This window comes from Aythya fuligula, chromosome 29 (genome assembly GCF_009819795.1).
Source record: "Aythya fuligula isolate bAytFul2 chromosome 29, bAytFul2.pri, whole genome shotgun sequence".
NCBI lineage: Eukaryota > Metazoa > Chordata > Aves > Anseriformes > Anatidae > Aythya > Aythya fuligula.
This window is the reverse complement of record NC_045587.1, coordinates 114084-133977: the sequence shown is the minus strand read 5'-3', so window position 1 is coordinate 133977 and position 19894 is coordinate 114084. Positions and strand designations below refer to the sequence as shown.

The 19894-nt window shown below is 50.1% G+C and overlaps 2 protein-coding genes across 2 annotated transcripts; both read right to left on the bottom strand.

Annotated features, from left to right (window-relative positions):
* Positions 1-2809: 2809 nt before the first annotated feature.
* Positions 2810-7456, bottom strand: LOC116499833 (keratin, type II cytoskeletal 5-like). The gene is made up of 9 exons (XM_032204685.1): positions 6809-7456; positions 5786-6006; positions 5234-5294; positions 4778-4873; positions 4495-4659; positions 4239-4364; positions 3700-3920; positions 3545-3579; positions 2810-3300 (listed from the first exon to the last, which is right to left on the bottom strand). Exons 1-9 carry the CDS (start codon positions 7454-7456, stop codon positions 2810-2812), a joined length of 2064 nt encoding a protein of 687 aa, XP_032060576.1.
* Positions 7457-11930: 4474 nt separating this feature from the next.
* On the bottom strand, positions 11931-18493 carry LOC116499893 (keratin, type II cytoskeletal 4-like). The gene is made up of 9 exons (XM_032204745.1): positions 17933-18493; positions 16557-16771; positions 15382-15442; positions 14962-15057; positions 14085-14249; positions 13527-13652; positions 12906-13126; positions 12434-12462; positions 11931-12325 (listed from the first exon to the last, which is right to left on the bottom strand). The coding sequence occupies exons 1-9, from the start codon at positions 18482-18484 to the stop codon at positions 11931-11933; spliced, it is 1860 nt and encodes a 619-aa protein (XP_032060636.1). The 5' UTR covers positions 18485-18493.
* Positions 18494-19894: the final 1401 nt, after the last annotated feature.

Genomic DNA, 19894 nt, shown 5'->3' with positions numbered 1-19894 from the left:
ACTCGCGTGTCCTGAAGCTGCTGCAGCCAGCCCTGAACCCTGATTTCATGGGTGATGCAGGTAACCCCAGTAACTGCTGCTGGTTTGGATCAGCAGCAATCCCACGAATGTTACCAGGCTTATACTGGTATTGAAACTAAATAAATTGTGTTGGAAATGTGGCAGATGTATGGAGATTTGGTTTCCTAAGCTTGCAGATGGGAGTTGGCACATGTGAGCTGGATCCGGTGGAAGGGGGCCAGGCAGCAGCGGCCGGGAGCCTGCCTTTGACTTCCAAAGAGCTATGCAAAGTCACACCTGGGAACCAGAGCACAGGCTGCAAATGCTTTAATTAAAGAAAAGAGAAAGGATTCATGTTTAAGGCAGTCATTACCTCCCCAGCTCTTCTAGGAAAGCCTGTTGCTGCAGACAACGGTAATTAAGTGGAATATTACAAAGGGCAAAGCAAATGATGGTTTAGGCACAAAAAAAAAAAAAAAAAAAAAAAAAAAAAAAAAACACGGAAAATTCTTGCAGTATCTCTCAGTCCCACAAAATTCCCTTGTGTGGTTTTGTCACTCGCATGCACTGTCCTCATCAGATTTGCCCCCTCAGAAGGGAAGGCTGCTCACAGAGCGGGTGCCAGTGTGGGAGGCAGGATTTGTGCAGGGGTTGCCTGCTGGGGGAGGGCACCACTGGAGGAATCATGTCCTGGGGAGGGGGAACGGGGCCAGCCGAGAGGTTTGAGATGTTTGTAGGAGCTTGGCTGCCTTTCAGTATCACCGCCTCTCTTCTGGGCTGTTATTTGCTTTTTTTTTTCACCCCAAACTGGGAAGAAAGACATTCAGAACTGGTAGGGTTAGTTAAGGTTAGGTTGTCTTTAGCTGCATTGATTCATGCTGTGCTGTGTAAGTCAGCATTAGCACAGGCAAGTACAGAAATCAAGATGACTCACAGTTTATTTTTAACCTTTGCTAATTTCTGACCAATCTGTCCAAAAATTAGCATCCTCCGTAGCAGCAGGGGCTGAGGGGTTTTGTCCCCAGACTTTGGTCTCTTTTACTGTGGCTCCCTTGATTTTCTGAGTGAAGGGAGACTGGGTGCTTCTGTGTTTGGGTGCATCTGGGTTTCAGCAAGGTTTTGCTGAGGCACTTGTGAGCGTCTGCTGCAAACCCGCGGGGCTGGTGTGTGCTCACTCGCTCCTGCCCATTTGCTGTGCAGGGTTATGAAAAGCTGGGATGTTGAGAGGTCAGAGGAGAGCAAAGCGTCTGACTCTTTGAAATGCAATAAGGTATGAGTGTTTGTCTGAGGTTTTCTTTTTTTTTTTCCCTTTTTTTTTCCTCCTTTTACAGTGACCAAAACACCTGCATCATGTGGTAAGTTGCTCAGTTCCATCTCACCGAAACCCATCCTCAGTCTAGATTGTCCTGATAAAATCCTCCCCCAGATGCTAGGTTTTGCTATGTCTTTTGAGAAAGCAAAAATTGAATTTTTTATTTTTTTTTCTGTCTGAGCTAGTAGAGCCATGCAAAAACCTCCCTGTCAAGAAGAAAGGCTTTTGGATTAACCACAGCAATGGGCTAAGAAATGAATGGTGACTAATTTTTTTTGTTGCTTGATGGATAAACCACCCCCCTCCTCCTCTTTTTCCACATTCTTCAGTTTGTTTCGTAACAGCATGCACCTCATTTCAAGCTTTTCAGCATTTATTTTAATCAGAATTTTGAAACTTTTCCCCCAAAAGTGAAATGAAAGCCTCCTCCCGTTCACTCCACTGAACACTGGGAGTATTTCATGCTGCTGGTTGTGCTTTAGAGCAAAAACATGTAGGAACAAATAAATTACAATCCAGTTTTATTGGACATGTTCCCAAAAGAGAGGAAAAGGAAAACAGCATAATTTCGCTATCACTGAAGTATAAAAAGCTGCAATTTTCTTTTTTTAATGGTATTTTCACAAAAATAAAAAAAGACAGAGTGGAGTGCTAGAGGGGCAAATTCTATCAGAAGGGGGGCACTGGTGTCCCTTTGGGTGCCTGCTCCCGCTTGCCGTGTTTTCCATGTGCTGGGCTGAGACCTGACTTCACTTTTTGGTTCCCCAAACACATCTCTTTTGGCAGAGAAACCCACACGGTGAACAGCCGAAATACCCCAAGGAGCAGCATGGACGTGGCCCTTCAGGCTGGTTTTGCAGTGACTCAGAAATCACTCCTAATAGGCTCTGTGCTCCCATAGTAAGGGATATTTTAAGAGGGGCAACGAGCTTGCAAATCACTGCCTGGGATCTTTCAGCAACCTCCTGAGTATTTCTACATAGCAGAAAAAAAATCCCTCACGTGTGTATGAAAACAAGTTGCTTAACTTGAAGGGGTGAGTTTGGTTCATTCCAGCAGGGAGGGCAAAGCAGGCTGGATTGAAGCCAAGGTCCCAGCCTGTCCCTGGTCTTCTGCAGGCCAGAACCGTGAATGCAAAACCAAGCTAAAAAACCCAGTTATTGCATCTGCACCACTTTTTGATCTGTGTTGGCTGATGGCTGTCAGGTAGCTGCAATTACAAACTGCTCAGACTCATTAAAAAGCAAACCAATCCCCCAAAGGACAATTCCCAATTCAGAAAATCACTTAGAGTCGTGTTTGCCTTTTAAACCTGTTTCACGTATTTTGAGAGATCTGGTTAGCTCATGCTCTGCTGTTTTTCTTGAGGTGGGACCCAAATGCTTAAGAACTATGGTGCAAGGAGCCGGGGCAGAGCAGGTGGAGGGGTGGTGGTGTGCGGGGGCGATGCGGGAGCAAGGCAGAAGCGATGGTTTCAGGGAGGGTCTGGCGCCGGTTTTACTCAGGCTGTGTAGCATTCTTCAGGCTTTGGCTTTTTATGCTCTTTTTGCTGGAGGAGGTTTTGGAGACGATTTTCACACCTGGGTTGGTGCCTTTTGCACTTCCAGAGCTGAAATTCCCCCCTCCGGTGCTCAGCCCGCTGCTGCCGCCACTGCCACCTCCTCCGTAGCTAAGACTGCTAGGGATGCTGAGACTGCTGCCTCCTCCAAATCCTCCTCCAAGACTACCACCACCGCCGAGTCCAAGTCCTCCTCCATTTCCAAAGCTGTAGCCTCCACGGCCACCGCCTCCTCCAAGACCAAAACCGCTTCCACCGCCTCCTCCAAGACCAAAACCACTTCCACCACCTCCTCCAAGGCCAAAACCGCTTCCACCGCCTCCTCCAAGGCCAAAACCGCTTCCGCTGCCTCCTCCGCTTAGGCTCAGTCCACCAAATCCTCCTCCCAGGCCACCTCCACCAGCTGGTCCAGAGCTGGAGCTGATCACCGCTGCAGGAAGATACAACCAGAGGGTTGAACATCTGCTCTGGCAACCCCCTAGTTCCAGAAAGCACCATCATCGGGACTTGGACCCATGGGACTTGAACCCAACTTCTGTCCCCACCCGCTACTGGCTCTGGTAGGCTCTGAATGTCTTACATGGAGCAATTGGGTAAAACCTCCCTTTTCCCAGGGTTGCTCAAAGGCTCTGCTCCCAGTGGGCCCAAGGCACAATGAGCACAGTGATACTTACAGTAGCTGATGGGGTTGAGTCCCTCGCCGCTCAGCCTGTTGGAGGGCAGACAAAGGGGAGGTCAGAGACAAAGTACAGAGGCAGGTGGGGAAACCAATCTGCTGGCAGGGGAACAGTGATGTTCACTATTCCTTCTGCAGGGATTTTGTTCCCACCTGCTCTCCTCTCCCTCCAGCAGCTTCCTGTAGGTCGCGATCTCGATGTCCAGGGCCAGCTTGACGTTCATCAGCTCCTGGTACTCGCGCAGCTGCCGGGCCATGTCAGCTTTGGCTTTCTGTAGGGCATCTTCCAGCTCTGTCATCTTTGCTTTGGCATCCTTGAGGGCCAGCTCCCCACGCTCCTCAGAGTCTCCGATGGCCGTTTGCAGCGTGGCACACTGCAAGGGGAGGGGTTGGAACTCCTGACTGCTGCTTGTCTCTTTGGGTAAGACTCAGCCAAGGAAGAAAACTGTTCTGGCCAGGGTGTTTATGAGCAACAGTTAAGACTGGGGTCATTCTACCATAGCTAGCATTGCTGGAGTTGAAATGCCAATCTACAAGAATGATTTTGTGCATGGTGTGGTGCAGTACCCTTTCTGGTACATCATGCTCTGCGGCTGCTGCTGTCTCTCCAATCAGCAGCGTGGTGCCAGACAGCAGAGAGCTGCTAAGGGACCACAGAGCAGTGCTCTGTGGGCATCTTTTGCCATTCCTACCTGGTTCCTCGTATTCTCTATCTCTGCCCGGATCCTCTGGATCAGCCGGTTGAGCTCAGAGATTTCCCCCTTGGTGTTGCGCAGGTCATCCCCGTGCTTCCCAGCTGTGGCCTGCAGCTCTTCATACTGAGGTTCAGGAGGAAGAGTGAACAGTCTGAGCTCTCCAAGCAGGCAAGATGTGGCTTAAACAGCCTCACACAGGGACAGCAGTGACTTTTCCCAAAAATACATCCACGGTATCCAGGGGTCTGCTCACCTTGGTTTGGTACCAAGCCTCTGCCTCAGCCCGGCTCCTGTTGGCAATGTCTTCGTACTGAGATTTAACTTCGGCTATGATGCTGCTGAGGTCCAGGTCCCGGTTGTTGTCCATTGACAGAATGACAGCAGTGTCGGACACTTGCGCGCTGAGCTGAGCCAGCTCCTGTGGGGAAGCACACAGGGTTCCATGCCAGCTGTACTTACCTCTTCACGCGCCACGGAATGGCAGTCACTGCCCGGGGTGGCAGCAGGACAGAAATCAGGGGAGGGGGTGTCTGTACCGCATCATAGAGGGCTCGAAGGAAGTTGAGTTCATCGGTCAGCGCATCCACCTTGGCCTCCAGCTCCACCTTATTCATGTAAGCAGCATCCACATCCTGGAAAAGAACAACTATGGGCCTGTCTGCAGCACCTGGTAGCTCCTTTTTAGCTCAGCCAAGGACTGACCAAGCCCAGAAATGGGCTTGGGACCTGGGATTCCTTGTGACCTGGAATTCCTGGCACTGCCAAGCATCTTCATTTCTACGTGGTCTGTTCAGCCCAGGTGAGCATGTACATTGTAGGACAAGAATTTACTTCCATCCTCTTTCAACTCCCTTCATTCCTTTCCCCCCAAACCATAACTCAACTGTCAGCTTTTAAAGGACAAGGATGCAGCTCCATGAGATCTCCCACCCTCTAGGGCTCTCCCAGCCTATGCAATGCTCAGCATCCGTTAAAACTCCTGTCTCACCCACCTTCTTCAGCACCACAAATTCATTCTCTGCTGCTGTGCGTCGGTTGATTTCCTCTTCATATCTAGAGGGGTAAAGGGAAAGACGTGCTAGATCATGTCTCAATAAACAGAAAAGTTGTACAGGGAGGACCACGAGGTTATTTGGGCTGGGTATGACGTTTTAAGTAAAGAAGTTGCAGAGGGTTTTCCTTTGCAAGTCTCATCACAAGTTGTCATGTCCTGGCTGAGCCTGCATTTTCTGATTGGAAAAAATTGATGGACCATTTTTCCCCTGTTGTGCCAGAAGGCAGGGGTTTTGCAGGGACAGGTCCCTCATGAGAGCTGTTTATTAGAGGGAGATTCATCAGGTGCCCTGTTACGGACTAGAGCACAGACTGGAGATCCTTTTTTTTCTCTTTCTCATAGAAAGTTTGATGAATATCTCAGACTAGGTGCTTGTCCTTGAGAAAGCTAGGTTTAAGTGAGATGAATCCTACTGCCTAATGCTAAACTGAACCATTTGCATCCCATTTCACCCCAGGCTGCCTGGATGTGCCACTGAACAGGCACTCACTTGTTCTTGAAATCCTCAACAAGGTCTTGCATGTTCTTCAGCTCCCCATCCATGCGTCCTCTCTCGTTGAGCAGGTTGGCCAGCTGCTTTTTCAGGTTGTTGATGTAAGCCTCGAAGAGTGGGTCCAGGTTGTTTTTGCCTGCACTGGTTTTTTGACCCTGGTCCTGCAGGAGGGTCCATTTGGTCTCAAGCACCTTGTTCTGCTGCTCCAGGAAGCGGACCTGAGCATTGGGAAGCAGAAGGGGGTTAGCATAATAAGCCTGTGAGGGTGCTGATGGCCAAGGGGCAGTAACTGGGACTGATGAATAGCACAAACCAAGTGAATCCCAAACCAGGAGTGTTAAATCCAGCTGTGAATATCATCCAGATTACCCAGTGCTATGTTTGCCCATCCAGTAGCTAAGCAAATTTGCCACTGGTGGACAATTCTAATTAGAGACAATTTAATTCAGGAAGCCAATGAGTAATCATTAGAAAATGTGGGTTCAGCTCTTTCATCACTTGCTTTCTTTAACATCCTTCGTTTTTTCCTTCTTTGCAAGTGATATTTATCTTCCTTCATTAATGCTAATATTGAGTGCTACAGGTTAAAAGACAGGTACTTAATTGCCTTTTCTATTGCTCATGTGTACTACATATAAGGTATTTAGACAAAGAAAAGCTGAGAAAGGACTTAAGTTGAGTCTATATAAGAAGGACCTTAGCTTTCAGACAATAAAGCTGGACACAAGAAGCAGCACCTCTGCTGTGATTCCTTGCAGAGACAGCTAGGCTAAGCAACTGGCTTACTGTAATTTGAGATAATTTATTTCTCAGGCACAAAACCTGAATCCTTGTTACTAGTTTTCAAGGTCTAGCTTTCTGCCTTGTAACTGTTCAGAAGTAGGCTCTTTTTTGATTACTTTATTAAAACATGCAGATAGGAAATATGCAATAGACTGAAGATTTCTGAAGCCGTATTTTTGTAGATACAAGACTGTCTTGCTCCCTAGCACGGTTCCACGGCGCTTGGTGAAATCTCACCTTGTCAATGAAAGAAGCAAATTTGTTGTTGAGGGTCTTGATTTGCTCCTTCTCATCTTTCCGCACCTGCTGGATGTTTGGGTCGATCTCCAGGTTCAGGGGTGCCAGGAGACTCTGGTTGACCGTCACTTCTTGGATGGTACCGACTCCCGGTGGGCCACCACCAAATCCCGCTGGACTCCTGCCACCACCCAGCCCTCCACCAAGTCCTCCCAGGCCCCCTGCTCCACCAAAGCCAAACCCTCCACCACCTCCCTGTCCCCCACCAAAGCCAAGCCCACCAGCACCTCCACCCAAGCCATATCCGCCACCTCCACCACCGAGACCAAGTCCAAAACCACCGCCAGCTCCGCCGCCACCAAGTCCACCGCCGCCACCGGCTCCACCCCCGAAAACAGTCCTGTAGCTGCTTCCAACCCCGATGGATATCCTCTTGGTACCACCAAGGTTGTAGAGGCTCCTGCTGCCGAACCCACCGCCACCGCCACCTCCTCCAATGAGCCTTCCAAAACCTCCTCCACCTCCGCCAGATCGTGCCACAGACATCGAACTGAAGCCAGCCCTGTTGCCACTGGGAATGACGGCTGAGGCAGCGCTGTAAGATCTGCCTCCACCGCCGGCTCTCATGCTGTACGTCTGCCGGTTCATCGCAGCAGGAGATCACGGCCTGGCACAGGCACAAAGCAGCAAGCTGGGAGAGTGCAGCTCTCTGATGGAAGGGGGTGCAGGATGCCCTTTTTATCCCTCTGGGGATCTGGGCTTGGTTGCATGGAAGTCCAGAGATCAATTTAGTGCCTTCATGGTTTTGACATGCCAGGCAGCCAGCTGTCTTCTTGAAACTTGTTAAACAGTGATTGCACTCAAACACACCTCTTGGAGCCAGTGTGAATCTGCTCAGCTAGAAGAGTTATCTAACTGTGATTTCTGGCAGGAATTGCTCAGCCCTATTGCAAAGCTGCTATATGCTTGCAGAGCATTTAATTTCCTTTCTGCAAAGCCAAATAAATGAAACAAACAAGGGTGAAAAAGATAAATAGCTACCCTGATACTCCTACCCTACTTACAAGATGTAGTAGATCAGTGTGGAGCTTAGTGGAGGCTCCTCTGAAGTAACTTGAATGAAAGGTAGTGAAACTAAAACGGCTAAAACTGAACAAAAATATTTCATCTGAATGAAAATATTTCATTTCTTTGCCCAAAGGCAAAGTGCAGGTGTGATGTTCATGAAGCCTGACATCTCATTCAGGGCTCTAATTTATCCAGTTGCCCTTGACTGTTCACACTTGTTGGGCAGAGACCATCTTTTGAGCTGACTCAATACCTATCACAAAGAGGTCCTGATCCATGATTTTCCTCTGAGACACTATATTTGAGTGTCATCTCGAATTTTGACCATTTAATATTAGGTGTTTAGTCTATGGCAGGTTTTCTAGGCTGCCTTTCTAGACATATTGGCATCTCCAGAAGACAATTCCATCTCACCCAGAGGTGGCCCTTGCACTGTCTCCAGTCATCTGATGATGTGGCTGATACATTTCCATCTTGATCTGAAAAACATTTCAACGAAAGAGGCAGATTTTCTGAAAAATGTTGCCCAGCTTTATGGAATTGTATTATTTGCATGTTTAACTTTAGGGTGCAATCGGTCCTGAATTTCTAGCTCTTTACAGGTGCTATTTCTTTTTGAAATCTTTGAACCTTTCCATTCAAAATGCAGCCAAAAGCAAAGATTTAACCAGCATGAAAAATACTCCCACAAATTCTGTTTATTTTATTTCCTGACGTCCTTGGGAAAGAAGAGCAAAGTCAATAGGGTGTGGTAGCATTTTCTGGCCTCTCAGTCTGTGTGGAACTGCAATGTTTACAGTATTTTATTCTTCATGTTTAAAAGTTCTGTTCATTTTCAGCATGTTGTTCTCCTGCTGGCATTGCCCGTGCTGTGCGCATGACTAGGGCTTAAACATCTGCCTCTGTGTTTGCAGGACAGGACTCCACATGCCTTCGAAATTCACTCATGTGCCCCAGTGGCACAAAATCATTAAGTATGAGCTAAAGTCCCACTGGCATCTCTGGAAGAAAAATTAAGCAGGTGCTTCGTGTCCTACCAACTACAGAAGATCAAATGTCTGATGATCCCTGGAGAAATGCTGCCAGTCAGGCTCAAACCAGGACAGTTGGGTCACTCAGACTGAATTTCCCATTGCAGTATGAAATTCCTGGTTGGTGCACATCGGCTTGCTTCTCTCTGGAAGAATGTTGGGCTGAAGCTACCTGGGATGTTACCTGAAATTTATGAACGTCTTCATGATTTGCATAAAATTCAAAGCCCAGGTGCGATGGGAAAATGAGATCGTCTTCATGCTTTCTTGACCCCAGTAAGGGCAGATTGTCCTGAAGCTGACAAACAAGTTCTGATCAGATATTAGAGGTGAATGAATATAATGGCATTAAGGGAGGGGCTGCCAGAAGAAAGAGGGAATTGTCATTTTAGGCTCCCACACTTGTCTTCTTTCAGCCTGCTGTCACAAGGTATGCGAGGCTGGGGGAGATGCACCATTTCTTTACTGGGCTTGTTTATTGTGTGCAGGAGCTGGCATTTGTGGGCTCCGTACCCAGGGGCAGATGTGGCTTTTCACACCTGTCTGTTTGGATCAGCTCTGCGAGTCTCCACCAAACAGCAGAGGTACACATCCCGAATGACACCGAGTGGGATTTAGCTCCAACCACCCCCAAAATGTCCTCAATCTGGACTGCTGGCCTTTTTTTTTTTTTTTCTCCAAAACAACCTGTTCTACTTGAATGTCTCCAGGCAGGCAGCAAAAACCATGAGTTTTGCAATTCTGGGGAGTTGAGAAGGGCAGGGACGATTAAAGGCATTCTCCCAGAAATGCAAGAGCTGCTGGGCCACTTTGGTACCCTGGGGAGCCGTCTGGTTATTGGTGTGCACTCTTTGTTTTGCAGGGAGGTGATCAGAATACATTATGAGCTGTTAGGGCACTGGCATCTTCTTGTTGGGTGTTTCAGCTTGTTATTTACATACAAATGAGATGAAGTCCGAGTCATATGCAATGAGACAGAAAAGCTGAAGATAACCATTTCGGAAGACATCCTCGTTAGGTGGGTGGGTTTTGCCTTCTCGGCAAGGGATGATCTGTTTGGATTTCACCACCCACCAACCCAGACAGTGCTGCTAAGCCATATTGTTTGTTAAAACATAATTAGCAATCTGCTCCAAGGTGACCACATCCCATAAACCTTTGTGCTTTCTGTCCAAAAAGCCCAGCAGACGCAGGGAGCCCGAACCCACCATGAGAGCAGCAGTGGTGGATGCTCAGCTGCTAGGAACCGGTGGTGGGTGCATCCCCATGGCACTGGCACGGGCAGGCTGAGCCCGGCAGGGTGGCTGAGCTCCTCCATCAGGGAGCGAGACGTGGTCGGATGGGGCAGACGAGCCATGAGTCAGCAGCAAAGTCTAGGAAGCGGAGCGGGAAGTCAGGAAATAAATTGTGACATCCACTGCTCAGTCCACCTTTCAGGGGGTAAATTAACCTGCCCACACCCTGCGCTGCTTCCAGACTGGGAGAAGAGAGACAGATTTCTCCAAAGGGCAATTCGGAGTGCAGATGTCTCGGGGGTTTTTGGTGGTGCCTGAGCAAGCCGTGGGAGGGAAGCAGCCGTTGGGGGCGGACGGTTTTCCTGGCAGGCAGCTGCGCATCCAGCTGTGGTGAGAGCCACCACAGCAAACCCTTTCCAGTCGTGATGCAGAGACCTTCCTGCGGGTCTCCACACCTTGGAAACTGGGGACCCTCATACAGAAAAAGGATGAGGCAACCTGACCTTACCTGAAGCTCAGCCACCTGAAAGGAATTCTGCCTTCCTTGGTGTCAGGGGGTGACACCTGTCTGCAGCCCATGGCCCCTGATGTTTGTGTAGGCTTGGGTGTTTGACAGAAGGTGGGTGTTCAAGGAGAGAGGGCCTGCTGCTGTATTTTGGAAAGGCAGAGTTTTTTTTCATTTGAAAATTAACCTACTCTTGTGAGAGGGCTTCAGTTTGGTTGGTTGGTTTTTTGCTTCCACCTGAGCTGGTTCTCACTGATTGCTTTAAACGGGGGCCTGGCTGCTTTTTGTTCTGCCTCCAGAGATCCCAAGGGAGCTGCACATCCCACGAGAGGTTAAATTCCCTGCTTAATGCTGAGTTTCCAGACTTCCTTGTGACCACGCTCATCTCTGGATGAAATAAAGGTATGCAAAAGTGCATCAGGAAGGAAAGCAAACAAAGTCTCTGAAAACTTTGTTAAAACTTCACATCTTTTGAGCTACAATCCCCACCCTTGTGGAGTTTCATGTCTGAGAAAACATCCCTGCTTTTGTAAGGGCAGGGAGGGAAATAAAACCCATGAAGCAGAGCATGAATTATGCATGTAGTTTATTGAAGGTACAGCTGAAAGTTTGGAGTAAGCGAAGGATAATCAACTGTTCACTTACACATTAAAAGCGTTAAATCCGTCTATCTAGTACACACACAGGAAAAACAACGCATGCATTTAACTACAGAAATATAAGGTGCTCGTCAGTGTGTAATTAAAATCTGCTCTACCAAACCTGGTGTAGCAACTTGGACCAATTTACATAACCATTACCAACCCTCTCATAAACAGGAAAAATTGGATTTTCTGGTGTCATTAAAGAAGCTGAAATAATGGCTTCAGCTCCATCTTGGACAATTTCAGATGTGACTTCTCTTTCTGAAATCGGGATGACCAAATTTTTAATCCTTTTGCAATAGCTGTGTTAGGGAAAGCAAATCCCTGTGGAAAAGGGGCTGAGCAAAGAGCCAGAATGATGCGAGCAGACAGCTCTAGCCTGTCTGAAATGAAAATCTCACCTGGCTGAGGTCTTGGGGGGTTGGTTTCCCCCCCCCCCCCCCGCCCCCCCGGAGGACTGTGAAAGAGAAGGTGGGTTGTGATCATGCAAACCGTTTTCGGCAGAGCTACCAACCTAATTGCGTGCGTGTGGGCAGTGTGTGGTTGTGTGCTTCAGCTGTCAGAAGGAAGGGGAATACTGTTTTATTGCAGAAATGCTGATTATTTTAAAATGTGCTGCGGCGTCGCCCTTCTGGACCTCTACCGGGTTGTTCTCACCACGCGCACGGCTGTGCTGTATCTGCTCCCGGCGCCGCACACCCCAGGGCCGGGGATGATGACGGCTCCTGGGCTGCACTGCTCCACGCCGGCACACACCACGTTCCCCAGGTTGGCCACGCCGGGGGCACACTGCACCCCCTCGGCACCGGTGATCACCTCCCGGCCCACGCAGCTCACCGCGCTCCTGGCCCCGAAGCCGCCCCCCACCCGAGGGAGACAGTCCACGCTGCGGGTGCTAAAGCCGGCGTTGCTGACTCCGAAGGAGGAGACCACCCCCAAGCCCGCGCCGGCTCCTCCCGTCTTGACGGCGCATTTGCCTCCGATTCCAGATAGGGATCGGCACTCCCCGACCGTGCCCCCGCCGCTGACCACGGCTGCGAGAGAAAAACAGGTCCCGTGTCACTCCCGGAGCAGCTCAAGCCCGGCTCATAAGGAAACTTACAAGCTTAAAAGGGAAGGAAGGGGATGATTCGTTGGCTTACCTACGCTCACCGGGTTGCCAGTGCATATCCTGTTGGAAAAGAAATGTCTCAAAGATGTGCTTAGGGAAATGTTCCCCAAACAAATGAGCAAATGGAGATGCCACCCAGTTATCGCCTCCTTAGAAACCCTGCAAATCTTTCAGCTTTTCTGTGTACCTGAGTGTCCCTATTGCTCGCTGAACAACTGTGGGGTTGGACCCCTAAATCCCATGGATGTCTGAATATCCCATCCCTATCCATTTGTCCTGCAAAAGGGGGATCTGAATGGCACACCTGGTGTGCTGCAATCCAGCTGCCTTGGGAGGATGAGGAGGGAACAGAAGCAGCACTCCTCCCTGCACTCATGGGGAGAGAAAAGGGACATTGTTCTGCTCTGCACCCATGGGGAGCTGCAGCCACCCAGCATTTCTCATGCCTCCCCTGCTGGGTTTCGCCAGGCATCTCTGCAAGCTGCAGCTGAGGAGACACCTACCTGCTCTCTTCTCCTTCCAGCAGTGTCCTGTAAGTGGCAATCTCAATGTCCAGGGCCAGCTTGACGTTCAGCAGCTCCTGGTAGTCCCTCAGCAAGCATGCCATCTTGTCCTTGGCCTGCTGCAGAGCAGTCTGCAGGTCAATCAGCTTCTGCCGGGCATCCTTGAGGGCGCAGTCGCCCCGCTGCTCAGCATCACAGATGGCTGTCTGCAGCGCTGCGATCTGCGAACGGTGACAGATGAGAGGGTGCTTGGCTGTGACATGGAGAGCATCTCTGCAGGGCTGCACATTGATCCCCTTTGTTTCTCAGTTAGGAACTGCCAGAGCCTAGATTTTGGCTGGACCCCTGCTATGGCCAAGCTCTTTGGGATAACAAGTGAGGGATGTGTTGGCTGCACCCCATAGGGAGCATGCAGCCAACATCATTACTGCTCTAGCCAAGACAAGTGGCTTCTGCTGGGTGGAAATAAATACTCCTCCTTGCCTATCTTCAGCCTCAAAATGAGAAGCTACAAATGCAAACTCTGGCGGGGGCAGGGGTTTCTGTGCAGCCTTGCAGGCTAGGAGCTGGTGGGGACGAAGCCCTTTGATGCACACCCATGCACTCAGCCCTTTGTCCTACCTGTTTCTTCACGTTATCTGACTCGCACTGCAGCTTCTGGATCATCCTGTTCAGCTCGGCTATCTCGCTCTGGTTGTTTCTCAGGTCGTCACAGAACTTGCCACGGCTGCTGTGGAGCTCCTCCAGCTGCGGTGCAGGAAGAAGGTGACGTTAAGCGCCTGAATCGCCCCTTCCAGGGAAGGTGGGGATGCTCCGGAGCTGCACCAACGCTGGTGCTCCAGGGAAGCACCCAGATGTGACCTCAGCCTGGACAAGGCAACAGCCCCGTGTGGGCCCTAAGCACTTGCCCTTTGGGAAGGGGATGGTGTTCCTGGCGGGTGTGCACAGAGGAGACCTCTCTGGAGCAGCATCATGATCTGCTAGGTTCTGTTTTGATGGAGAATTTGTAAAACACGTTTTTAGGTGGTTTGGGTTTTTTTTTGTTTCTTTTGGCATGAGTCTCTTGAGCAAATTACAGTGCATGCACACCATGGGGTTCATGGAGGACAGAAATGGTCCTCAGGGTTCTGTTGGCCAGGGGATTTCATTGCCATCTGTGCCGGTGGTGTGTATACTCACTCTGGTTTGGTAGAAAGCCTCCACTTCAGCCTTGCTCTTCTGGGCAATCTCCTCATAGCAGCACTCAACACTTTTGATGATGCCCTCCATGTCCAGGTCACGGCTGTTGTCCATTTGCACGATGACTGAGGTGTCACAGAGCTGACAATCCAGCTGAGCTCTCTCCTGCAAGATCCATCACAGGTCAGTGACCCAGCAAAGGGGGGGTCTGGAGAGAAAATGTATGGCTGGGGAAGGTTGTCCCATGAATGCCCAGCTGGGGTATGGGGTCCTCCAGATGGCTGGCTGGTTTCCAGCAAGAGCTGGCAGCCAGGACCTGTTGTTGGCACAATATGGGATTGCTGCAGGTAATTCCCCAAGGAGGGTGGGGAGTCCTGATGGAGCAACTCGCTTGGATGCAGCCCGGTGTTGCCAGCTGCGTCAGCAGTTCTGTGGGCTGTGCATCCCTCGGGGTGAGTGCTTTGGGCACTGCAGACTCCCGGGAAGTATTTGGTTAGAAAAGGTGGAAAGCAAACACGGTGTCCCCTGTGTGTTCTGTTAGGAACTTGCTATGTTTTGGACAAAAGCCAATGTATTATGACTTAAGAAGCTAAAAAAGTGAAATGCTAAAAATATCTGTGTTTTCAAGAGTGAGATGTTTCCATGGCTCCAGGCATGGTTTGGATGAGAATTATAGGGGCTTTTTTCATGCAAAAGTTCCCTCCTTTTGCAGTCAGGAGACCACCAAATCCACCCTGTGCCTGCCCAAAGTGTGTGTAACAGCATTGCTACCAAACACATAAAGAGATATAGATTTTTTTGGATGCACCTGTAGGATTTTCAGAAAAGACACCTTTCCCTGTGTTGAGTCTGCTGCAGCAAATGAGTGCGCTCTTACCTCAGCATAGATGCACTTCAGGAACTCCAGCTGCTGCCGCAGGAGACCCACTCTCACCTCCAGCTCCTCCTTGGTCAGGTAGAGACAGTCCACATCCTGGAGAGACACCGTGGATTTGGTGAAAAGATGTGAAGAAAAAAACACTGTGGCAAAGCCCCTTTTCTCTGTTAGATTTGGAAAAGCCTCTCCATGGCCAGCCCCTAAGGCTGCCTGGCTTTGCTTTATGCGTGCTTACAACCTGGCAGGGTTCACCAGGTGACCCAGATGGGTCGCCTCAATTTTGGGGCTATGCAATGAGGGTTCAGGCAGTGCCATGGTGCCGTGGCTTTCCATTTCACTCCCTGGCCCCACGCCCAGGTTTTGCATACACACCAGCCACCCTCAGCTGAGCTCACTGGTGCTGTCTATAGCACAACTCACCTTCTTCAGCACCACAAACTCGTTCTCCGCAGCTGTGCGCTTGTTGATCTCATCTTCATATCTGCAGGAGGAAAGGAGAGGGGTGGGCTGCTGAGTCCCGGTGGTCCCAAGCAGCCAGCACGGAAAGTGTGACTGAAACCAGGGCCTCTCCCTGTTTGCTTTGTACCTCTTATTAGAGTTTTGCTTTCTTGTTATTTTTTTTTCCTCTGTGCTGAGCTTTGTTCAGCAGTTTTAAATAGCCCACGCCAGCAGTATCGGTGGCTGGTGTGAGATGGCAGTAAATCAGGCCAAACCACTAGAAATGCCAAACCGTGTACCAAGCTGAAGGCTTGCTTTGCTGCTTCTAGCCCTGCTGCTGTGTGTGAGGTTTTTTGGAAGCATCCAGGACTCTGCTCTCAGCTTTATGGGGAGACTGTGGCCAAAGTGCCCCAAGGGAGGTCAGGAGCTTGAGCAACCTGTGAAACTCCATGGTGCCATGAAAAGGAAAGCCGGTGTGTAACGACCAAGTAATTGGGACCTGGAAGAACTTTCAGAAGATGAGTCTGACCTCCTTGGTGGTGGCTCAGTGAGAGAAAACATCTGAGAGGCTCGTCTGTAAGGTCTTTGGAGAAGACTACTCTTATATGCGTCCTATCACCAGCCACCGTGTGTCCTGGTTCACGGCTTAGTGCAGCACACAGGGAACTATTAAGGAATATCTGCATCTTAGATTAAAAAAAAAAACAATTCCCACATTTCCTCTGGGAAGAGGGAATGAACCCCAGTGGAGACTATGTGGATTAAGTGTGGGGTGAAAACAAATGGGCTGAGGGATCTGCGGGAATGGATGGCACTTGGGGCAGGAGATTTGAGGGAGCCACAGATGACATGGGAGATTTGATACAGGAAAACCACAGGGGAGTGCAGGAGTGCTAGGGAGAGGAAAAGAGGTTCCCTGTCTCTCACCCTCAGGAAATACTGCAGGGGGGGCTCTCCCAGTGCATCACCTGCACCTGAGATGCAGCAGTGGGACCCCAGCACAGAATCCAGCCCAGTGCTGGTGGGCCCTGCCCTGCTCCCTCCCTGTGCTCCAGTTTTTGAGCTGTCTGCTGCTGCTGTATTGGCTTCACGCTCCAAAAGTCTGCTCCAGGCCAGCCAACACCCCAACCTCCATATTCTCTCTGCATGCTACTTACTTGCACTTGTACTCTTGCACCAGATCCCTCAGGCACCGCTCCTCATTTTCCAGCCTCTCCCGCTCCCCCAGCACACACTCCAGCTGCTTCCTCAGGTTGCAGATGAAATTCTCAAAAACAGGCTCCAGGTTTCTCCTAGAGGCCGGCAGGACGTACTGCTGCAGCAGCTCCCACTTGGTGGTCAGCACTTTGTTCTGCTGCTCCAGCAGCCGGACCTGGGGAAGGAAGAGATGCAAGAGTCATCCACACCTCTCATCCTGGGCAAAGGCACTTCAGGTCCCTCCACTTCCAGGAGGAAAAAATAAAAATAAAATCAGAAATGCCAAAGGTTAAGTGCTGATTTCTCAGCAGCCTGAGTGAGAAGAGCATCTTCTCCCAGCTAAGCCCGGTGCCACCCAGGACTCCCGAGGCTGAACGACATCCATGCATTTGCTCTGTGTTGAGCCTGATCATCTCTTTGACCAAAGCAAGCTTCAACCAAACTCTGCCTCCTCCCTGTGACAACCGGCTGGAGGAGGATCATCTGCCTCCTCTGATGGGCTGATTAGAGTAATGAGTCTTTCCTGGTGCTAAAAGCGCCATCCAGGAGCTCATTTGAATGTATCTGATTTAAGCTCTAACCACGGATACTTATCATGCCTTTCACTTCTAGATTAAAGAGCTCTCTAGTACTTGGGAACCTTTATGTATCATGAATAAGTCATTTTCAATGGGAGGAAGTAGGGTGGCTCCTTTTACATGGGCTTGGTTGTTTCAGCTGCAGAACAGCTCACAAAGAAAATCAAGATCAGATGGAGCAAAGGTTCCTCTGCTCTTTGAAAAATCATTTTCTATAATGAATCTCTAAACAGCAATGAAAAACCCTTAGGCTTTGCTAAGGTAACAACAAGAAATTACATTTGTTTAGGAAATCGTAAAACTCTTTTGCCCTCAGAGTAGAGGGACAGAAAAAAATAAAGTTGTTCATCTCATTTTAGCCAGACATCTATCTTTCTACTTCTGCAAGATGAAGTGAACTGTAAAAAAATACAACTCCCCTGGAGTTTATAGAAGTAGGATAGGAACTGAAGACAACACATGTCCTAGAAGCACAGCATTATCTAGGCTGGGAACAACTTTCTAGACCATTTCAGTGTCTCCGTCCCTCCTCTCCCAGGCTTTGACTTACTGCTGGAGCTGCTCCTGTTCTAGCTATTTAGCAGGCTGGTGACCATCAGGACATCAGATACCGTTGTGGTTGCCTTGGAACAAGGCTTACATCCAAGCAGTCTCCGTGTCGGGAGCATGGTCTACCAGAGCCATTGCAAGACATGGGGGCGCCGGGCGAAGCAGCCACTGGCTTGTCCCTAGAGACAGCCCGGAGAGCGGGGGCTCACCTTGTCGATGAAGCAGGCGAACTGGTTGTTGAGGTTCTTGATCTGCTCCTTCTCATGGGTCCGCACTTGGCACTCCTCGGGGTCGACCCCCACGCAGAGGGGCTTGAGGAGTTCCGGGTGGATGCTGACGCCCCGAATCCCCTCCGAGCGGCCTCCGCCGAGGCCGATGCCGATGCCGCCGCCATAGCCTCCCATTGCCACGCCGTCCCCAAGGCCTCTGAAGCTGCCCAGGCCCCCGTAGCCTCCGCAGTTACCAAACCCCACGACTGTGCCCACGCCAAAGCGGCCTCCGCCGTAAGCCACGCCACAACGTCCCACGCCGGCGCCGCCGTAGACCCCGCTGCGGCAGCTGCCGCCAAAGGAAATCCTTTGCCCTCTCCCCAGGTCGCAGACGCTCCGGCTGCTGAAGCCACCGATCCCACAGCGCCGTCCCGCCGGCTGGCAGACGGAGGCCGAGCTGCTGTTGGCCCTGCCGAGGCCGCAGACGGCAGAGGCGGAGGAGAAGCCCCGTCTGCCCAGGAGGGAGCTGGAGGTGTAGCACTGCCGACTCATGGCGGCCAGGGAGCGGACACAGCGACGCAGCGGAGCGAGAGAGGAGCGGAGGGTGCAGGAAGGAGCTCTCCTTTGGCTTCTCTGAGGCACGGCCCGTCTCCTTATATACATTTCAGGAGGTGCCTGAGATGCAAAAATTTAATTTATCCACTGGGTTTGGTCTGCCTGGCAGCAAGGAATGGCTTCCAACATTTTAAACCCACAGCAAACACTTCTATCTCATATGAAATAATGTGGAAATTAAAATAAACTGCTTTGCTTGCAAGCTTCAGTTTCAGGACTTATATTTTACTTAATTAATCTGCTTCCTTATTGTGTAATTATAGTTTAGCAAAATAATTCAAGGAGTTTTTATTCATGGCTTGTTTACGGTTCGGTTTCACCACAGCGTTTAATTATGTTTCGGGACCTCCTGCAAAATGTCGCGGCGATGCCGCCTCTTCCAGGGTCTCTCGCCAGCTCAGGGCAGGCTCTTGAGCAACGGCGGGGAGCAGGAAGGCGGATCTGTCCCAGCGCGGCACTGACGCCGTTGGGAGCGTTCGTGTAAGCGTTCGTTTCTTCCTCCCATGGGTATGGCTGCGGCTCTCGCAGGCGGCTCGGTTGAAGCCCTGTGTGCTGGCAACCAAATAGGAGGAGAGGAGCCGCGTGGGGCCGGTGGTGGCTGCACCGGTGGAGCACGCGTGGGATGGTGCTGAGGCCGAATTTGGGGGGGATGCTGCGGGGAATGGGGTTCATGAAGTCGGGGCGCTGGTCTGGCTGGGCTGGGATGTGCCCCTTAGAATACATGGAACAGAAATATGTCATTTCTGGGAAGTGCTTCGCTGCAGATGCAGAGTGTTTATTGCCGAATTATATGCGTAGGGAAGGGGATAATCGTGTTTAGTATCTGGGTGTGATGTGAGTGGCGCGCGCGGCGAATTCACGCAAGTGATAGCTGGAGATGTAACAAAGAAGTGAAGCGAAGTGTTACAAACAGGTTGAGAAATGTTAGCCAGAGTGAACTTTTTTCCTCTTATTCCTGTGACACACCTATTCAACGTTAAATTATTCTAGTAATATCTGTTAATGAGAAGGCACCATACCTTCTTAATTAAAATTCTTTAAAAGATTTTTGAATTTGCTTGGAAACAAATAAAGTGCATTTTTTGTCTTAACAAAGGGGTCTAATCACAAGTGGTTGCATAGCTTGCCTTCAGAAGGTTCTGCATCTTTGCTAGGACAAAGTTATCTGTTTCTGGGAGGATTCCTAGGCAATGATATCGGAAACTTGAAATGGATTTTCTTGAATGAAAAATAACACAAAGGAAGTATGTTGATTTTGTAATATCTGTGGGGTCTCCCCAGTAAAGATCTTATTTATTTTCAGATCTCATGTTGGGGGGGGGGGGAGGGAGGGGTTTGAAATGAACT